Consider the following 20679-nt stretch of genomic DNA (forward strand, 5'->3'; position numbering starts at 1 on the left):
CATCTAAACTGTTGCAGGAAAAAGACATCCTGGCTCTGCAGAGACAAATTATTAGTTATTACTTATTATTATTATTATTATTATTATTATTATTATTAAACAGATCGCTTTATGACTGCTTCACCAGCTTGAAATATCATTCACGATTCTGTGCTGATATTTCAGCTGTTATTGATCAGTGAGTCTCCGGTCTGTCCACCTCCTCATCAAACCACTGGAGCAGCTTTCAACCAGCTGGCATCGACCACCGTATAAAATATGTTGTGGTTTGAAACTCTGCCAACGCTGCTGCTGGAACTACCTTAAAGAAACAAGTGCTTGGTTTCAGAGTCATCGTACCTAGCCACGCCCACTGGATGCTGATTGGTCCGTCCCTCAGTGAGGCTCAGCAAACTTTAAAGCAAACCTTAAAGCAAACAGGGTTTCCAGCCTGTACACATGAAGGACTGAAGCTGTGAGCGATGGTCTTTATATCTGTGAAACCATGAACGGAGCGTCAAAAAGGTCTTAAAGAAGATTTTCCACCGAGAGGAAACTTCTTACGATCATAAACACAACTCAAACATTTACAACGTACACAGGCTAAGACATGACTGCAAAAGGAAGACACTGAAATGTTGTTTCTTCACTTGTTTTTATTTCTTTAAACTCTGGTTCTCTGGGCTGCAGAGCTCAGATCATACAGGACCTCCAAGATGGCTGCCATGGACGAGGCGTGGCTGTCGCAGCTGAACGAGCAGGGACGGCCGTCCTCATTGGTCAGCTCAGGGAGACCTTTCCACGGTGACCTGTGGGAAACCATCACAAACGTGAAGCTCACTCGTTACTTCCGTGGTTTCTCCCGAGTGGCTCCAGACGATGAGTTCGTACCTCTCCAGGTGGACGGCGTGACGAGACAGAATGTTTTTCACCACCTTAACAGTTCTCTCGTACATCTCCTTTCCAAGTTTCTTTGCAAAGTAGAGTTTGGCTCTCAGGAAGTACCCGACGGGCCACAGCCACTCCTGGAACAGGAAGTTAGAAAGAGTCTGAGGCTGCGACAACACATGACAGAACACCTGCTGCTGGACGGGTCATTACCGGGCCCTGGTGGTAGTTGAACCCTCGAGCCTGGTGGAAGTTATCATTGTCCAAGTTATTGTTGTAGACTCCACAGTACACCAGGTCACTGCAGGACAGACAAACAGCTGCTGTTGAAAGGAGGACACATCAGGTTCACACTGTTGGTTGTGATGCTGATGGTAGAGAAGAAGAAGAAGTAAAGGAAGTAGAAGAAACAGAAGAAGAAGAAGAAGAAGTAAAGTTACATGTGTGTGTCCTGTGCTCTCTTTCTTTCTCCGCCCCCAGGTCGCCCCCAGGATCCTGCCTGCAGCTATCAGCTGAAACCCCTGATTGAAGTGGCTGCCGTCAATCAGCTGATTGGTGCCCCAGTGGATAAGAAGCTGTTGAAGCCAGGCAGACAATCCCTGTGGGCCAGCTAGCACCTGACATAGTGTGTGTAGGTGTTTTGATGTGCCTCTGTCAGGAGTCCTGTTTTCCTCCGTTTTACCCCCGATCACCTCCCTTCAGTCCCCTGTCTGCTTGTCCTGTGTCCTCCTCTCCTCTCCTCCTGTCCCCTCAGTCCCCTGTCTGCTTGTTCTGTGTCCTCCTCTCCTCCTGTCCCCTCGGTCCCCTGTCTGCTTGTCCTGTGTCCTCCTCTCCTCTCCTCCTGTGTCCCCTCAGTCCCCTGTCTGCTTGTTCTGTGTCCTCCTCTCCTCACCTCCCGTGGCCACGCCCCTCACCGGTCCCAGCAGCTGCAGCCACTCACCCCAGATCACCTCCTGCAGGTGTGCTGCATCTCCCTGATCACCTCCCTGGACTATATGTACCTTGCCCCTGCACTCCTCTGGTTGTCGGTGCATTAGTTAGTCACCCGTCTGTTCTCCGTCCGTCCTGTTCCCGTTCCTCCGGCTCCTGTTCCACCTACAGAGCTCCCTGTCGGAGTCACCAGTCGGTGGAGTTGCCCTCCCGACTTGGAGGATATAGACTCAGTTTTTTCCAGCGGTCCTGTCCACTGGTCTGCCCGCTGTCCTGCCAGCTGTGTCTCCCTGGATCAGTCGGTTGAGTTGCCCTCCCGACTTGGAAGCAAGTGGACGCTGTAGGTGCCACCTTTTGGTTTGTTTGTTTGTTTTTATTTCTGGAAATAAAAGACTGTATTTTGGAACCGATACCCGAGTCTGTGAGCCTGCATTTGGGTCCTGGTAAACACTGCCTGTGCATTGGTAGGTGAACATTTAGCTAGATTATGGAGTGTGGTAGGTTGAACATGATGGGAGGAGGAGGAGGAGGTCTTTGTTCATGTCAGACAATGAGGTACAACAGCTCCCAAATAATTTACAAAATCTGAGTTCCTCCACATCTAACCCTCCCAACAGGTCACTGATGAAGTTACCTGATGGTCTTCAATACTCAGGAAACATGAGACTCACTCAGGATCCAGTGTCTTCATTCCCAGAGGACCCAGCAGCTTCTTCTCAGCTACAGTCAGAGCCTCCCAGGCTTTTTCAACAGAGAACAGTTCAGGAGCCTACGACACACACACACTTCCGGGCCTTACTGTTACATCCCTTATAACTTCAACATGACCTTTAACCTTGAATAAATCCTTCTAAGAGTGAATGATTAATGTTATGAGCAACTGTTTCTGTTCCCAAACAAACCTCAGATATTTAATGTTTTTAACTGAGCACGAACAGATGAAACATATACAGATTATTCAGTCTCTGAACTCTGAATCCCTCAAACACGCTCCAATATCAAAACTGGCTTCTGAAAACTAAAATTTGATTTACTTCACAATATTTACAGTCAGGCATCGCCACTGTGTCTACTTACCACCGTCATAGCTATGGGGAAGTTGGGCCGCAGTTGGTAGTCACACCAGGGGCTGGAGGCCCCCACACTGTCCTTGTATATGCCTCGTTTGTGGACCAGCTCAGGTCGGTCCTCCTCAGGGTTCTGGGGATCAAGAGAAATGTAGAACTTCCTCTCAAAGTTCTCCTGGATCTTATGGTTCCACTCCACGTATGACACCGAATACGTCTGTCCTGAAAGAGAACCATGTTTAAAGACGGTTGTTCAGCTGGAACATTCATGAAGCTGTGATCTGAAGAAAACTGAATCGTAGTGTTAATACTGTAAAACTCATAATAAAAGTTTTATTCAAAACCACAGATGTAATATTCTTCTGTGGAAAACATCAGTTCAGACTAGTAATAATCTGTCCTCCATGATGGCCCACCACCTCCAACCTACAGATATTGGTGACTTCCATGAAAACTTCTCTAGTTGTATGTTTGAGGGTTTTCCTGCTTGAACTGTTGGATCACTGCTGGTTCTTGGAGCTCAATCAGTCTGAATCTGACAGACTTTTCGAACACGTGTGGTGGCGGGGTGTGGTTTGGCTCAGCTGCAGGAGGGACTGATTGGGGGAGTGGTTCAGGGAACGGTGCCTGGAAGAGGCTTCATTAGCTCAGCTGAATCACATCCCTGATTGTCCCTCCTGAACCCAGATAAAACCCAAGCAGGTCACCAGACAGGAGGAGGACATGGAGCAGCAGGAGGACGCAGCAGCAGGAGGACGCAGCAGCAGGGTGGCTGCTGCACAGAGCACATAGAAATTGCGTGTGATCATTGGACATTTGTGGTGGGTGAAATAAAACACCTTTGGAAACCATACTTCTGAGGATTGTCGTCAGTCGTGCTGTAAAGAACCCACTAGTGATAGGAAGATGCCTGTCACATGTATTTCAAACATTTATTTTTAAACCCCCTTTCTTCTTTTCCAACAGCTTCAGGAAGCTCTATCGGTGTTGGCGTGATAACGCCACACGCTTCAAAAGAGAAGTCGGAGATGAAATAGAATGCTTCCAGCTGTTAAAGGGCTAGAAATCAAATCATTTTTCCACAGGACTGTAAAAGTGCGTTGGAAAGCAGATATAAAGTGTTTGCTGGTCCACATATTTCTCCACCTGACTGTGATAGAATTAAAGACACAGGAATATTCAGGTATAATTATTGAATTACCTTCAGTGCTGAAAAATGGTTTTATGTTGTTCTGTTAACTTTAGCATCTTCATCACCTGGTTGTGATGTTGTGATGATGTTGTGTTGTGATGTTGTGGTGTTGTGGTGTTGTGATGTTGTGTTGTGATGATGTTGTGTTGTTGTGATGTGTTGTGTTGTTGTGATGTTGTGTTGTGTTGTGATGTTGTAATGATGTGTTGTGATGTTGTGATGTTGTGATGTTGTCATGTGATGTGTTGTGTTGTCATGTGTTGTGATGTTGTGTTGTTGTCGTGTTGTGTTGTGATGATGTGTTGTGTTGTGTTGTTGTGTTGTGTTGTGTTGTCATGTTGTGATGTTGTGATGTTGTTGTGTTGTGATGTGATGTTTACAGCCTCTGTGGTTCTGTTGTGTCTCAGTCGTGTTCAGACTCCCGAGAAGTGATTCCATACAAAGTCAATTCAAGGACGTGAAAATGTCCTCACAAGTTGAAAACATTGAACTTGAGCAGTGGTCCAGTTGTGAGTAAGGCAGGCGAACATTCTGTTGGTGTTTGGTCTGAACGTCTTCAAAGAGAAGCAGATGTTGACGGGAACACTGCCCCCTCCTGGCTGTTTCTGATGTGACCGATGTGCTGCCAGACACTGATCTCTCCACCGCTCTGATGAGTCAAAGATCTTTGTGAAGCTCATATTTCAAAGAGCAACAGATGGGACGGTGAAGAACACGGAGAGATTTGAAATCAGTGGTGAACTCCTTCAGATCATCACGAGTGTGTTAAAGTTGTGTGTTTGTGTCAGTGTGTTGTCTGCACACTGTGAATGACTGGCCGTACCTCCTCTGTGTATGCTGACTGACACGTAGGGGAAGTTCCCGTTACTGTGGAGCTCCACGAGCCAGCGGACAGCAGACTTACACAGACCGACCAGCTCCACGGCAGAGCCGTCCCTGTAACACACACACACACACACACACACACACACACACACACACACACACACACACACACACACACACACACACACCCGTACATACACACATATACCCGTTAACACCTCTACACACCTCTACACCTGTAAACCTCAGGTGGAGAGAAAACTAACACTCCTGAAGAGTCTCAGCTGTTCACAGTTTACAATCTGAAATTGAAACAGGAACTCCTGGCAGCACCATGACACAGAATCACTACAGTGGACTGTTGGAGACGGTCATCCACGCCATCGTCCTGATGTCGTGTCTGTGTGTGTGTGTGTGTGTGTGTGTGTACACAGGTTTGTTCAGGAATGGTGACCGACCAGTTTGTCTCAGACAACCAGCTCGTTTATCAGCTGACACAAAACCTCTTCATGCAACATGATGCAGTCCGGTTAGAGTTACACAGGAGACCAGAGGAGGTGTTGTGACAGGAGACCAGAGGAGGTGTTGTGACAGGAGACCAGAGGAGCGAACCTGGGTGTAGCAGGGATCCCCTTGTTGTGGGCCCTCTCACTCTCCCCCATCTTGTCCATCCAGGTTCCACAGTTGGAGCGGTTCCCCCCATAGATGAAGCCGGTGGTCTGGTCCACTCCAGCCTCCACGTTGTATCCTGGTTGGAGGGAGATGAGCTGCTGTCAGTCAGCAGGAGGCGGAGCCTTCACTGTGTTCTCATGAAGGAAACAATCAAACTGTCGGGAGACGTTAGTGTTGTTAGACTGTACTGGTTTGAATCCCCTGTTGTGACCAGCTACAGTAGAACCCTGAACAGCTGCAGTAGAACCCTGAACAGCTACAGTAGAACCCTGAACAGCTACAATAGAACCCTGAACAGCTACTGTAGAACCCTGAACAGCTGCAGTAGAACCCTGAACAGCTGCAGTAGAACGTGTTCCACCAACTAAACATAAGCTGATAAACTGAGATATCTGAAACTCAGCAGTCTGAAGCTCATCTGGTAGATGAAGAAGTGATGAAGCTGATCTGTGATCAGAAGTGTTGGTGGACGTTGAGGAACCTTCATCAGTGATGTTTCTGTCCGACTGTCCAGCGTCCGTCTCTCCCGTCTCTCTGAACCGGATCCCCTGCAGGTGTCTCTGCATCACCTCCTGGATCACATCACACAGAGGCTGGTTCTGAAGGAGGAGCACACGGGTCACATTCTTCCTGTATCACTCCACCCTCCAACCCCTGCCCTCCAGCCGCCACCTCCACCCTCCATCCACCACCATCCACTCTCCACCCTCCATCCTCCATCCACTCTCCACTCTCCACCCTCCACCCCCTCCATCCACTCTCCACTCTCCACCCTCCATCCACCCTCCACTCTCCACTCTCCATCCACCCTCCACCCTCCACTCTCCACCATCCACCCTCAACCCTCCATCCACTCTCCACCCTCCACCCTTCATCCTCCACCCTCCACTCTCCACCCTCCACCCTCCATCCACTCTCCACTCTCCACCCTTCATCCTCCACCCTCCATCCACTCTCCACCCCCGCCCTCTACCCCCACCTCATGATGGGAGCCAATGAGAAGAGAGCAGCTGTCCTACCCAGGCCCCGGCCGGCTGAGGCTGAGACTCGTTGGTGGGGTAGATCCTGGAGACGGGACAGCGGAGGATGGAGATCCCGTCAGGTACCAGCGAACAGAACTCCTGGACACACTGCAGCCACCACCACACAGCGTCCCTGCTGTTGTAGCGCGCGCTGCCACTGAGACCCAGCAGGTTGGCGATGAGGCCGTAACGCAGCGTCCCGGCGAAGGACAGGAGGACGTTCCTGTGGAGGGAACGATGAGCAGAGCGGGATCCATTGAACAGAGGGAAGTATGTCAGAGTTCGGACGCACGGCGGCTTCTTTCTCCTCCACAGAACGTTGAACACTCGTCTGAGTCAGAGGAGGTTGTGGTGGTGTGAGAAGCGTCCTCTGTCGTTGGGACGGTGCTGAGGACTCACCTGGCCTCCAGGTGTCTGCCGGTCAGCAGCAACAGTCCTCTGACAGACATGAAGGTGTCTCGACCCCAGCAGCGGAAAGTCCCGGCACAGAAGTGAGGAAGACCTGAAGGAAAGACAGACAACAAGGGGGCGGGGCTTACTGAGGCCCTGATATATACAGTCATTTACATCAGAGAGAGGACACACCTGCAGCCAGGGACACACAGCGGTGATCCTCCTGGTTGGTGACATCACTGAGGGGGTGTGTTCCATCCTTCAGGTGAGGAGAGAGGGGAGGGGGTGTCCAGCTAGGACTGACACCACACATCTGCACCGAACCCAGAGACAGCTGTTTGACCAGGCTGGAGCCGTCCTGAACAAATCTACAGGAGAGACACCAGGGACATCATCAGAGACAGGTGGGACAGCAGAGCGAGCAGCTGAAGGACGTCTCTGACCTGGACATGTGGTTGAAGACGGCGGTCAGCGCCGTCCTGAATGCTCCCTGGATGATGGCGTCAAAGTAACAGGGCAGCAGGTAGTGGGGAAGGTTCTTCAGGTACACAAACATGGCCTGGAACCACAGGCCCACCTGGGGGTCAAAGGTCAACACCAGGCTCATCACTCACCAGTCCACCGAACAGAAACCAGTAATAACCGGTCCATGCTAAAGAGGACAGCTTTTTAAATGTTTCATTAACTAAACACAAACAGCAGTTATTGATTATGAAAATGAAAAAGGTCATTTTTATGGGACATTTGTTAGTTTGGGAGCATCAAGTGTTTTCTTGTTCCTGAAGCCAAACATTTCTATGTTTATGTTTATGTATTATGGGATGTCTCTGCTCCGCCCACCTGTCAATCAGTTTTACATGAAACATGACTCCATGATTTAATGGAGACAATAACTGATCTGAACATGAAACTCTGTTTACCCTTTCAGACTTGATCACCTTCTTGTATTATCAGGAACATCTAGTGGATCTGAAGACTGAAGCTCACTGCTGATTGGTTGGCTTTAAGGTGGACCTGATTGGAGCTCACCTCTCCTACCGCCCCCCCCCTGGACAGCAGTCTGTTGGACACGTAGTCCATCATCCAGTCTCCATGTCTCAGGTTCTCACAGAACGGATGACCCAGATCATTCTGAGGACGGATCTCTGCCAGCACCGACATCAGGCCTGAGACAGAACCAGACCACATCAAAGAGGACCGGACCGGACCAGAAGAGAGAAGAGAAGACAGGATTAGAGATTATTGGACCTACATAACTTCTGTAATAACTGATGATGATCATTATGATGAACCTTGACCTTTCACAGTGTGTTTTGAACCTTGACCTTTCACCTCAGTGTTTTGTACCTTGCAGGCCTCCGTAGCTGAGCGGGGCCCCTGAGGGGATGTGGTAGCACCCCCCCCCCTCCTCTCTCTCCTCAGCATCGCAGCGGTACAGCAGGATGTTCAGGTCAGCCAGGGTCAGCCGCTCCATGATGCTGAGGGGGGAGGAGACATCGGTCAGGACCACCACTGATTGGACAACAGTCAGGAAGAGCTGTCAGCTGGTTTTTATTAGGACGGTGCGATATTCAGTACTGACAGACGTCTCCTTGTTTCTGAAAGGCATAAAGACCAAAAACACGTATTCATTTTTTTTTTATAATTTGGACTCATTGTTGTCAGTGATGTCCGGAAGCTGCTTCCTCTCATGGAGGAGCTGGTCCACTCGGTCAGCACCAGGAGGAGCTGGCAGCTGGTCCAGAGGTGCTACTCCACAGTATTCTTCTCCACACAGATTCTTAATGTCACATCTCAAAACACCAGCAAGAGGAGGCTCCATTAGGGCCAGGAGGCTAGCCAATCAGATCCTGCAGAACCAAGTTGAACCTAGGGAGAGTTTTGAAGGAACCCGTCTGGCCTTCTCGGAACCCCCCAGGAGGAGGCGACGTCATGCTCACCTGTCCAGCCGCTCTGCTGGCTCCTTTCCGGGTCCTGCAACTTTTCTAGCCTCAGTCTTTGAGGACTCAACCTCCCAGCCTTCCACGGCAGCCACCACAGACTCTCCAGCAACCAGTCGCTACGGACTCTCCTCTTGTTCCTGTCTTCGGAACGAACGAGGTCAATGATGCCGGACCACTAGTTTCTGGCCAGGTCGACGACGCCGTCCCTCCGTTTCCTGTGTGCGGACGGGCCGCCGATTCCGGGCCACCCAGTCGGAGGCAGGAGCAGGAGGCGTGGTGTCGACCCAGCCGGTGGCTGAGGGAGGAGGTGTGGCGTTGACCCTGCCAAAGATAGGAGCAGGAGGTGTGGCATTGACCCGGCAAGAAGCCGGTGGCCTACCGTCAGTGACTCGTTTGGCGGCAGGAACGGGAGGAACGGCTTCGTTGACCCGGCCGGAAGCTGGTGGCCCGGCATCGGTGACCCGCCCAAAGACAGGGACGGGAGGGACGTCCGTAGCAGCTGGAAGTCTTGCCAGGGTTGGAGATCCTGAGGCTGGCTTGGGCAGTGATGCAATTAAGTCCAAACCTGCTTGACACAGGTACTGCCACAGAGCAGCGGGGTCAAGACCAGGCCACACCCGTGAACTGCAGGGGTCTCCAAAAAAAACCAACTCCAGGCATCTCCTTAGTTTGGTCATGTTATTCAAAGTCTTACAAACAGAGGGTATAGCAGTCAGCCAGGACCGGTCTGTCACTACAGACTCCATCAATCTGAAACCCAACAAGTGGAGGTCAAAGTCAGGTTTCAGAACATCAGAATAAAGCGATTCCAGAGCGGACCTCACCAACAAAAAATTTCCCCTCGGGGATTAATAAAGTAACTACCTAACCTAACCTAACAAGGGGTCGTATGTGAAATAAGTCTCAGGGGATGGAGAGTGTGGCGGAGCTTGTTGGCTGAATTGAGGGAGTAGAAGGCAGAAGGCCAGGCGGGTTCCCTCAAAACCTGTTCTGAGTTCAACTGGGCCTGGTAAGCTCCGGCGGGCCTGATTGGCCAGATACTGGAACAGAGTCATGGTCTGGGGACCCGAGTCTGTGGCCACTGGGTCCATACCTGGTCGGTCCATTCTGTTATGTGGCGCGGCAGGACTAGACCCAAATGCAGACACAAAATCGAGTTCAGGTACAGAACAGGTCTTTATTTACTTTATTTACTGGTTGAGTCCAAGGCAGGCTCGCAGGCTGGATAGTGTGTGGTTTCCCGAGGTCTGACACAGGGTAGCAGGCACGATAGGGACGGGACAGGACAGTGGTCTGACGTAGCAGACAGTATGGACCGACACCTCAGGACTGCAGGACCAAGGTTGATATAGTGTCGGGAGGTGATTAGTGAGATGAGCAACCTAGCAACCTGCAGGTGGTGATCAGCTGGATTGGTGGCAGCTGCTCAGACAGATGAAGGGCGTGGCCATGGGAGGTGACTGGAGGCGGGCGGAGGAGGACACGGAACAAAACACAAGCACATGGCCAACAACAATAAATACACAAGAATGACAGGACACATGAGGAGAGGAGGTCTGGGGAAACAAAGGCCAGAACACAGGGTCAGACAGGGATCCTGACATGTTTAAATCATTTATGATGAAACCTGCTGGTCAAATAACAATTCACCAGACATGAGAATGAACCATTTTGGGCTGAACTGTATACAGTATTTATATAGTATAAATATATATACAGTATTTATGTAGTATACGTATTTATGTAGTATAAATATGTATACAGTATTTATGTAGTATACAGTATTTATGTAGTATAAATGTGTATACAGTCGGCATGACAATTAAATGAACCTTGAGCCTCGATCTTGTTAAAATAGTACTGAAATAGTTGCATTCATTCTCGTTGTTTTTGATGAGTAATGAATCAATGAAAATAACAGTAATAATAAAACAGGTCTCAGGAAGTCAAACATGAGAATCTGAATCAAATGGAAACATGAGATTGTTACAGCAGTAATAATAATATAAGTAATAATAATCTGATCTCATTATGTTCATTTATTCTACTTCTGTTGGTGTCGCAGCTGGTTGAGGATTCATAAATCATACGAACGTCATCAGGGGTCTGCTGAGAACCGATGGTGGTCCGGGCTCAGCCAGGCTGCCGTTCTGGTACTGAGGACCGAACTGGATCAGGTGGCGTCTCAGAGAGCCGAGCTGTTGCCGTGACAACGGGTCCAGACCCACCCTGATGGAGGACACAGAGAACATAGACGTACATACGCAGCTGATCACGTGATGCTGTCAGACGTAGGGCGATGCCCACCTGAAGATGATGGCACTGCCGGGTGTGAACCTCTCCAACACCACCTCCTCTCCACCACGGCCGGGTCCAGACACCACGCCGGCCCGTTTCACCGCCCGGCTGTCCTCCAGCTGGAAGACGTTCATGTTCATGTAATTCTGACTGAATGAGTTATCATCAGACGTCCTCAGGATCTCTGGTACTGGAGGAGGACTGCTGTCCTACCTGGATGTGTTCTTTAACCTCCACGGTCCAGTCCGCCGGATCGTTCATGTCTCTGTCATCTGTCATGTTGTTTCTCCTCACAAAGGTCTGAGCTTCTAACAGCACCTCCTCAACCCGACCTGAGACGACAGGAAACAGAACCAGAGGTCACCTGGAGCCCTCCGAGGAGGAAGATCAGGATCAGGTGGTTGTTGAACGTCACCTGGCAGAAATATGGACGCAGCATCCGGAGGATGATGTTTCTCTGGAGTCTTGATGTCCCTCCACAGCACGGCGACCACAGACTGTTGGCTGCTGGGACAGCACCTGGTCACTGTGACCACGCCCCCCTCCAGCTGCTCCACACACACCTATACATCCAAACGCAAAATCATGTAGCTGATTGTAGCTAAGGACCATTATACAATAAGTAGCTCCGCCCCAGAGATCTGATTGGTCAACTGAACATTTGGAACAAATCACCATGACAACACACCCTACTCATCACTACAAATATCCCTCCACCTCCTCAATGGGAATATAGAATTAAAATAGAATTTCATATAATAAGTAATATAATGTAGTTTCTACTTGTTCTAGGTCTATTAAATGACCCATTTGGTGAAGTCGGGTCTCTTTTGGTCCTTTTTGGTCGCTCCGAGCACCCGTACCGTAACACCACGGATAGTCACGCACTTACAATCCTAGAGGAGGCTAGCTGGACCGGTTTGGTTTGAACACATGACACGGAGCTAAAATGTTAAAAACACATGAGAACATGGATATCTTTATTCATCAGATATCTTTGTTCATCAGATATCTTTGTTCACCAGATATCTTAGTTCATCAGATATCTTTGTTCATCAGATATCTTTGTTCATCAGGTATCTTTGTTCATCAGATATCTTAGTTCATCAGATATCTTTGTTCATCAGATATCTTTGTTCATCAGATATCAGATCAGACTTTATTATTGAAATGACAATAATTACATTGAAGCACACCTGTCCTGTAATATTGCTTAAATACATAATCCATATGAGAAAAGAAATGAATGACTGAAGACATCCATCCTGTGTCTGAACCGACCTGAGTGAAGCCCTCTGCTGCCATCTGCTGGTGGAGCCGGTTCAGTACCAGCTTCACGGCCAACATCCCCGTCTGCAGGCCGACCCGGTCCCAGAAGGAGTACTGAGGATCCTCCCTGACCTCTGACCTCTGAACAACACAGGAAGCTTCATCTTCGGACAGCTAACTAACACAGAAGGCTCTCCGTGTTCGGTGGTGACAAACAGATAACTGACAGGTAACAGACAGGCAGACAGACAGGCAGACAGACAGGCAGAAAGACAGACAGACAGGCAGACAGACACTGAGGTCTCACCTGATGCAGCATCTCGTCGTGTCCTCGGCTGCTGCAGGTCGCTCCACAGGACATGGACACCAGGACGGATGTTGGCAGGATGTCCAACACTGAAGACTGAAACAGAACCAATGATACCGGGCTGAGACTGGACTTCATGTCATAGACATAAAAACATACTAATAACTGACTGCTGCATGTATGAAACCATCATGTGTCACAGAGAGGAGCTCCTATCTCCAAACAGGAGGATCCACTGTGACTGGTTCCCTCCTCAGACTGCCACCCGTTCATGACAACAGTACCAATATTTACACACCTCACCTGTTTAAATTGTAAAAAGGCTTCAAGTTCTGCAGGAATGGAGGGCGGGGCTGCTTTGACTGACAGGTGGGTGGAGTTACAATCAGCAAGCTGCAACCAGGCTCATAAATGCCTCAAAAATGAGCAAAAGGGGGCTTTTGCTCATTTTCGGATCATCCGGGAGTACGGCTGAGTCAGGTACCGCCAAGAATGAGACGATGACAGACCAAGAACTGAGCTTCAGAAGCAGTACTCAGGAAACATCTGGGCGACTGGTCGGAGACCACGCCCACTTCCTATGTCCAACAGATTCAAGCAGTCCTTTAAACCCTCTTTAACCTCCATCACTCTGAGGATCTTATTATTAACGGTGTCACAGTTTGTCCCATGGACAGAACCCAAACCCTCCAATGAACACATCAAATATGGAAGCAGATGATGTTGAACCATGTTCAAAAATCATTATTTATGAGCTCCAAAAGACGTTGTTGGAGGTCAGAGGTCAAAGTAGATTAAAAGAGGCAGTGAGTGACATAATCTAAACAAACATGCTGAGGCAGGAATAAAAGTACCAGAAGATCCGGTCCTTTACTGTGTGATGTAGCCGAGAGCATACCTCCATGTTGCTGTGACTGTCGGGGCTGTCCATGAACATGGTGTGGGGGGTGGCTGGGATCAGAGGCCGGAGGCTGGGCTGGATGAAGGCACCAACGGGCTCTCTGCAAAGACCGGCTGAGTCTGCAGCAGCAGCACCTGACAGAGGTTCAAATCTCAATCAACTGATCCACAGAGTCAGAGGACATAACAGAGGTGATGTCACAGATGTCTGGGCGCAGCTTGCCCCGGCTTGTAATACCAGTTTGTACTACAGGGGGCGACAGAGAGTCACTGTAGTGTGCAGTCTGCCCTCAGTCCAACCTGAGAGGAAGAACAAGTCCTGCATAAAATCCACAGACTGTTTATAAAACTAAATAAAACTACAGACTGGACATAAAAGAGTTCGTAGCTTCAGGTCTGTAAAATGGTTACGATCCAGAAGTGTCTTCAGCTGCAATACCAGCGAGTGCCACTAGAGGTCGGCTCCAAAAAGCCTCCGGCTCCATAGACTCCCATTCAACTTCTCTCATCAAATCCAAAGTGAATCAAATGTGTCCATCAGTTATCTCGGTGTTGTTAGCTAAAGTCACTCCTTCTTATTAGTTTTCTGGAGGTCCATCTGAAAATAATCCCTCATTCATTAGAAAAGAAGATTCAAGAAGACCTGTTTTTGGGGGCGTGTCTGTTTGATTGACAGGCCTGTGGTGCAGTCAGGTTACAGCTATCGGTGGGCGGCACGTAGTATCTTCAGGTTTCCACATACAGAACCAGCGTGATCGAACATGAGCTGCAGAGCGAAAACAAACTCAGAACCAAACCATGCAGGGGTGGAGACCAGAGAGACAGGATGGAGGACAGGGAGTGAACACAAGAGACGGACAAAGATGAACAGATGAACAGAACATGAATAGACAGAGAGGATGAACCATCGTCTGATTGATGGAGGATTACTACAGTTATTAGTTACATATCAACACAGAGGCAGAAAAACAGTTTGAAATGATAATATAGAAGATACATGTCCTGTAAATGTGTGAGGAAACCAAAGGAAAGACACTTCACTACAGTACAACCATCAGACCAGAGAGAGCAGGGCGACGGGTCGGGTCGGTACCTCGCACCAAGCTGCTGATGCCCAGGCGGTTCACATACACACTCTCCATAACCTGGTCAGCTGTACTGAGGTCAGCAGCCACGTAGAGGTTGGACCTGACGGCTCTGGCTGCTGCCAGCATCGCCTGCAGGGACACATGAAGGACAGTGAACATGGAGTCCACACATACACATGTATGTTCTTACTGAACCATCATACCTGCTCACAATTACATATGAACCACTTTCTTTTAATTTCTACAGTAATATTTTAAATAATCATAAATACAGATTACAAGAAGTAACACAGAGGTTCAACATTTTTCATCTGTCTCCCTCATGTTGATGCATCCATTCCTCTTCACTCTAATAATAATTAGTACAGGATATGATTCCCTCCCTCCAGGTTTTATAGACACTGAACCCTCTCAGACCATCTAACACTGAGTTTAGGACCTCAGTGAGACCACAGCAACCAGTAACAGTTCAAAGTAATGAGATGAAGAGCTATGAGAGTTGTTGGGAAACAGCATCTCAGATACCGATATCATCTCAGATACCGATATCATCTCGTACCTGGGTGACATGCAGCGGGGTGGAGAGGCAGCGGACCAGCTGGACTCCGGAGAAGAGCCGCGCTGTCATCTCTGTGTACGTGGTCATGTGACTCCACAGGTACGGACAGTCCTCCGGTTTCTCTCCATAACGCAGCTTGATGGTGTCTTCCAGACACATAAGTTCTCTCCTCAGGTAGACGTCTGAGCCTGCAGCAGGAGACACACACAGAGGTCAGAGGTCTGTACATCCCAGGGTCAGACCACCTCACCGATGCACCGTGAGAAGCATCTGAGCCACTGAAAGTAAACATGGATATTAAACTGTTCCAATAACCAGCTTTTCAAATGTTTTACCAGGAAGGACATTTATGTTTGACAAAACTTTTATGTTTCCTTCAAGTGTGCTAGAAAGGAAATGAGCTGAGAGTTTCCATGGTGATGCATGTGTCTCTGTCTGCGTGGACATTTGATAGATGAAGATATCTGACACGGACCAGTGATGGACGTCAGAGGCTTCAGTCATATCACGTCAACACTGTATGAAAAATGCTGATTTGTGGTGGATAGTTGAGTGGAGTTTGTTGGAGGTGTTCCTGAGAGCTGGAGTGTCATCATGGTTTCACATCACACCAAAGTAATGAAGAAGAAAGATTGTGACCTCATGTCTCAGATTATTACTATTATAACCCAGAAGAGTGGGCGGGTCTAATGACAGAATGTGATGAAGGATACAGGCCAACACAAGAACTGCTGATCATACACATTTTAATATTAATGATACAAACCTAGCTGGCAGCACTGGTACTGAGATCAATAATTTATGTATAAATGTATTCCTCTGACTAAAAATAAGTTAACAGGTGTATGTTTACCTGACTCAGCAAAGTTCCTGATGACATCGTCTCCTTTCACCCAGCCGTCACAGGCCAGCAGGAGACAGGCCTTCTGTCTCTGCTCCATCAGCTGCTCCTCCTCCTCCACGCTCATCTCTTCAAACGGGAAGAGGAAATACCTGCAGGAGGCCCAGATGTCAAGTGTTAAAGGTTCACCAGTAGACTTCAGGTGTTAAAGGTTCACCTGTAGACTTCAGCTGTTAAAGGTTCACCAGTAGACTTCAGGTGTTAAAGGTTCACCTGTAGACTTCAGGTGTTAAAGGTTCACCAGTAGACTTCAGGTGTTAAAGGTTCACCTGTAGACATCAGGTGTCAAAGGTTCACCTGTAGACTTCAGGTGTTAAAGGTTCACCAGTAGACTTCAGGTGTTAAAGGTTCACCAGTAGACTTCAGCTGTTAAAGGTTCACCAGTAGACTTCAGGTGTTAAAGGTTCACCTGTAGACTTCAGGTGTTAAAGGTTCACCAGTAGACTTCAGGTGTTAAAGGTTCACCTGTAGACATCAGGTGTCAAAGGTTCACCTGTAGACTTCAGGTGTTAAAGGTTCACCAGTAGACTTCAGCTGTTAAAGGTTCACCTGTACACATCAAATGTACTCGCATCAGATGTTTAACCTCATCATGTGACTTTAAACCGCTACCTGGGACAGAGAGGATGTTTCCTGGTCACCTTCCCCAGCTGAGGACCCTCAGCAGCAACACGCTCATAAACTACATTACCCACAATGCAGTCAATCGCCTGCAGAGAGAACAGAGCAGGGTCAGCAGGAAAGACACACACACAGTGTACACACACACACATACACACACACACACACACACACACACACACACACACACACACACACACACACACACACACACACACACACACACACACACACACACACACCTGCGCTGCGTGCTGGTTCATCTCTCTGTAAAGGTCAAAGTTCAGCTCCTCCAGTCTCCTCCTGAACGCATCGCAGCAGTCCGGGACGTCTGATTGGTTGAGACTGTTCCCATGGAGACACATTTCACTGGTTAATACATCATGTGATGCTGTTACACACCTCACGACAACTCTTTAAAAGTTTATTTAAATAAATAAACAGTTTATTGACTTCATTGTAGACAACAGCCTCCATGAATTCTAGATATAATAATATAGATGATAATATATATTAATTTAGATAATATGTAACAATATTATATATAATAATAATATAGATAATAATATGTAATAAAAATATAGATAATAATACATAATAATATAGATTATAATATATTAATATAGATAATAATACATAATGAAAACATAGATAATAATACATAACAATAATAAAGATAATAAAATGTAATAATGATAATATAGATAATATTATATAATAATAAAGATAATAATACATAATGATAATGTTACACACCTCAGGACAACGCTTTAAAACTTTAAAAATAAACAGTTTATTGACTTCATTGCAGACAATAGCTCCTCCATGAATACTAGATATAATAATAATATAGATAATAATACATAATAATAACATCGATAATAATACATAATAATATACATAATAATACATAATAATAACATCAATAATAATACATAATAACATCAATAATAATACATAATAATATAGATAATAATACATAATGATAATAACGTAGATAATTAAAGCTGCGAGCAGTGATACCGGTCCCTCGCACGCTGCGTGTCGGCTCCCTGACGTGCAGCGCGCGAGGGACCGCGTATACCCACTTAAAGTTGCAATTTTTGTTTCGTTTCCTGTCTCCAGCAGGGGGCGCTACGACTATGAGTGAATATTACCATACAGGTGTCTTCAGGGCAGGACTGCTATCAAAGATGTAATGTTTGAGGAAGATCAGAATATGTACATAAAAGTTACAGCAACTTGTAGTGTTGTGGCGAGATGCTCAAAATGGCCGCCACGCCACGGGCACACCATTGGACGAAAACAAATTCATGATGCCGAGAGACTTTTTTGTATATCTCGGTGTGATACACGTGTCCAACAAATTTGGTGCATGTTGGTGAAACTGGTGGGCTGCAGTTTAGGGGGCGCTGGCGAGCCGTATCACAAAACATATCAAATGTTTCTTCTCACCACGCCGGATGTATGTGACACGTTTCGTGAGGTTTCAAGCATCCTTTGACCATAAACATCAACTTCCTTTGTCACGGCGAGACGTCCAACTTTGCGACATCGTCACGGCGACGCCCATTGACAATGTCGATCGAAATTTCTCGATATATCATCAACCACATGTTTACGCTATTCTGATCCTGACTTTACGGTCATGTATCCACTAGAATACTAAATTTTTCGTACCAACTTTCATGAGTTTTTGAATATGATAAAGCCTCCAAAAAGGAAGTTCTTTGCAGAAAAATAAGGAACGAAAAGAAAACTAATTCCTTGGGGAACAACAGAGCTTTCACACCTTCGGTGCTCTAATAATAGAGGTGGAGGAAAAACAATCTCCCTGATGGGTTTGATCTGAGTTTAGGACTACTGCTGTGACGTCTTGGTTCTTAGTACCCGTCCCACTGTCCTGTTGTCATGGAGACTGTGGTGGGGGGGGGGGCGTGGTTTGGCTCAGCTGCAGGAGGGACTGATTGGGGGAGTGGTTCAGGGAAGAGGCTTCATTAGCTCAGCTGAAATCAAAGACTGATTGTCCCTCTCTCCTTTTAAAAAGCCAAGCAGCAGGACACCAGCGTCTCACTCCCAGGGACACGGAGAGGAGGCTGGTTGTCTGGCTGTGAGCTGATGGTGTGGCATGTGTTCAAATGCCCGGCAGGAGAGCACCAGAGGGAAAAGGGATCGTTGGTGGTGAAATAAACACATTGGAACAGCGTACTTTGGTGAAGTGTTGTGCGTTCAGCCGATAGAACCCACAGTGACGGCAAGGATGTCTGTCACAGAAACGAAAGTCCAACATGTTCTAGAACCCCAAAGACAAGTTCACCTGGGAGGCAGCAGGAGGTCCAGAGCACCGCTCATGTCCACCGTGTTTCCAAAGCGTCGGTACCGAGGATCCTGAACCATCTTCAACTGCTGCTTCCTCTCTGGTCTGGACTCCAGTCTGTCACCTACACACACACACACACACACACACACACACACACACACACACACACACACACACACACACACACACACACACACACACACACACACACACACACACACACACACACACACACACACACACACACACACACACAGACAGACAGACACAACTGGTGTGTCTGGAGTGTGTGTGTATGTGTGTGTGTGTCTGGAGTGTGTGTTGTCTCACTTGTCTCCAACAAGACTCTAAATTGCTCAACAGCTTCGTCCACATCAACTTGCAGGAACTCCCAGAGACGAAGACGAGAAAAGACCTGCTGCAGGATGGACCACAAAGACTGATACACACACACACACACACACACACACACACACACACACACACACACACACACACACACACACACACACACACACACACACACACACACACACACACACACACACACACACACACACACACACACACACACACACACACACATAATAAATGAAGTATAGATGTGTGTATCTGTGGTTGTAACCCTCCATGCTGCAGGTAACCTGTCCTGAAGCTGACTCACCTGGACATGCTGCTCTTCATGGATCAGTGCTGGTACTCCTTGTTCACAATATTTCCCATCAGCCACCTCACCGCTGAGACGCCACAGAGCTCTGTCCAATAACCACGCTGATCTCAGGTAGGGAGAGTTCACCAGGTTATAACCACACTCAGGGTGAAGGAGGACCCACTCACTGTCTGCAGCTGGAGGAGGGGGAAGGGGGGAGCTGTCAGTGAGTTCTCTATAAACTGAAAGAATAAAGTCCAGCTAATAAAACAAAGTCTCACAAATGTTAATTAACTTTAATTCTTCTTTGGTTTTATTGTCAGTTTTGTCTTTGATGTCTTTTTTTTTTCTTTTGTTCGACTCTTTAAATTGTGTTCATACTACTTCCATGTGTTGTCACTGTCACCTCATTACCGTGTCGATAAGCCTGCTGAAACACTGGAGTGAAACAGAAACAGACATCTGTGAAGCAGAAGTTCAGAGTTCTACTTCTGTAAACAGACGACCTTCAGAATGAACAGACGAAATATCAGAGAGGACACTGAGACTCAACCTCATACCTGCTGCTGTAAGGAGACACTGCAGCAACACAACAACACTACAGCACAACAACACTACAACACTACAGCACAACAACACTACAACACTAAAACACTAAAACACTACAACACTACAACACGACAACACTACAACACTACAGGACTACAGCACAACAACACAACAACACCACAACACCACGACACAACAAAACAACACTGTACCACGAAAACACAACAACACAACACAAAAACACTACAACACTACAACACAACAAAACTAAAACACAACAACACTACAGCACAACAACACGACAACA

The 20679-nt window shown here is 47.5% G+C and overlaps 1 protein-coding gene across 2 annotated transcripts; it reads right to left on the reverse strand.

The window, feature by feature from the left end:
- Positions 1–617: 617 nt before the first annotated feature.
- On the reverse strand, positions 618–19584 carry LOC138637195 (glycogen debranching enzyme-like). Of its 2 annotated transcripts, XM_069725705.1 has the most exons (28): positions 19505–19584; positions 19172–19295; positions 17097–17199; positions 16846–16943; positions 16186–16325; positions 15333–15520; positions 14779–14902; positions 13684–13820; positions 12786–12881; positions 12491–12619; positions 11625–11772; positions 11423–11541; positions 11219–11328; positions 11006–11140; positions 8316–8446; positions 7998–8134; positions 7412–7545; positions 7161–7336; positions 6975–7077; positions 6573–6798; positions 6035–6152; positions 5494–5629; positions 4880–4992; positions 2875–3086; positions 2469–2566; positions 1081–1168; positions 871–1004; positions 618–788 (listed from the first exon to the last, which is right to left on the reverse strand). In XM_069725705.1, exons 2-28 carry the CDS (start codon positions 19249–19251, stop codon positions 644–646), a joined length of 3558 nt encoding a protein of 1185 aa, XP_069581806.1. In that variant the 5' UTR covers positions 19252–19295; positions 19505–19584; the 3' UTR covers positions 618–643. The 2 variants fall into 2 exon arrangements, with proteins under 2 accessions (XP_069581806.1, XP_069581807.1); XM_069725706.1 differs by lacking the exon at positions 12491–12619.
- Between the last annotated feature and the right edge of the window lie 1095 nt (positions 19585–20679).

Source organism: Brachyistius frenatus, unplaced genomic scaffold (genome assembly GCF_029030835.1).
Source record: "Brachyistius frenatus isolate BFR_SWC_R1_liver_20210118 unplaced genomic scaffold, ASM2903083v1 Contig_439, whole genome shotgun sequence".
Classification (NCBI taxonomy): Eukaryota; Metazoa; Chordata; class Actinopteri; family Embiotocidae; genus Brachyistius; species Brachyistius frenatus.

Bases quoted from the DNA above. Each gene is read 5' to 3' on its own strand.
- LOC138637195 (XM_069725705.1), bottom strand. From the start codon at position 19,251: ATGGTTCAGGATCCTCGGTACCGACGCTTTGGAAACACGGTGGACATG. The intron at 8,135-8,315 runs GTACAAAACACT...GTTCTGTCTCAG, and splicing joins CAGCTACGGAGGCCTGCAAG to GCCTGATGTCGGTGCTGGCA. The intron at 7,546-7,997 runs GTGAGCTCCAAT...TTTGACCCCCAG, and splicing joins GGGGGGGGGCGGTAGGAGAG to GTGGGCCTGTGGTTCCAGGC.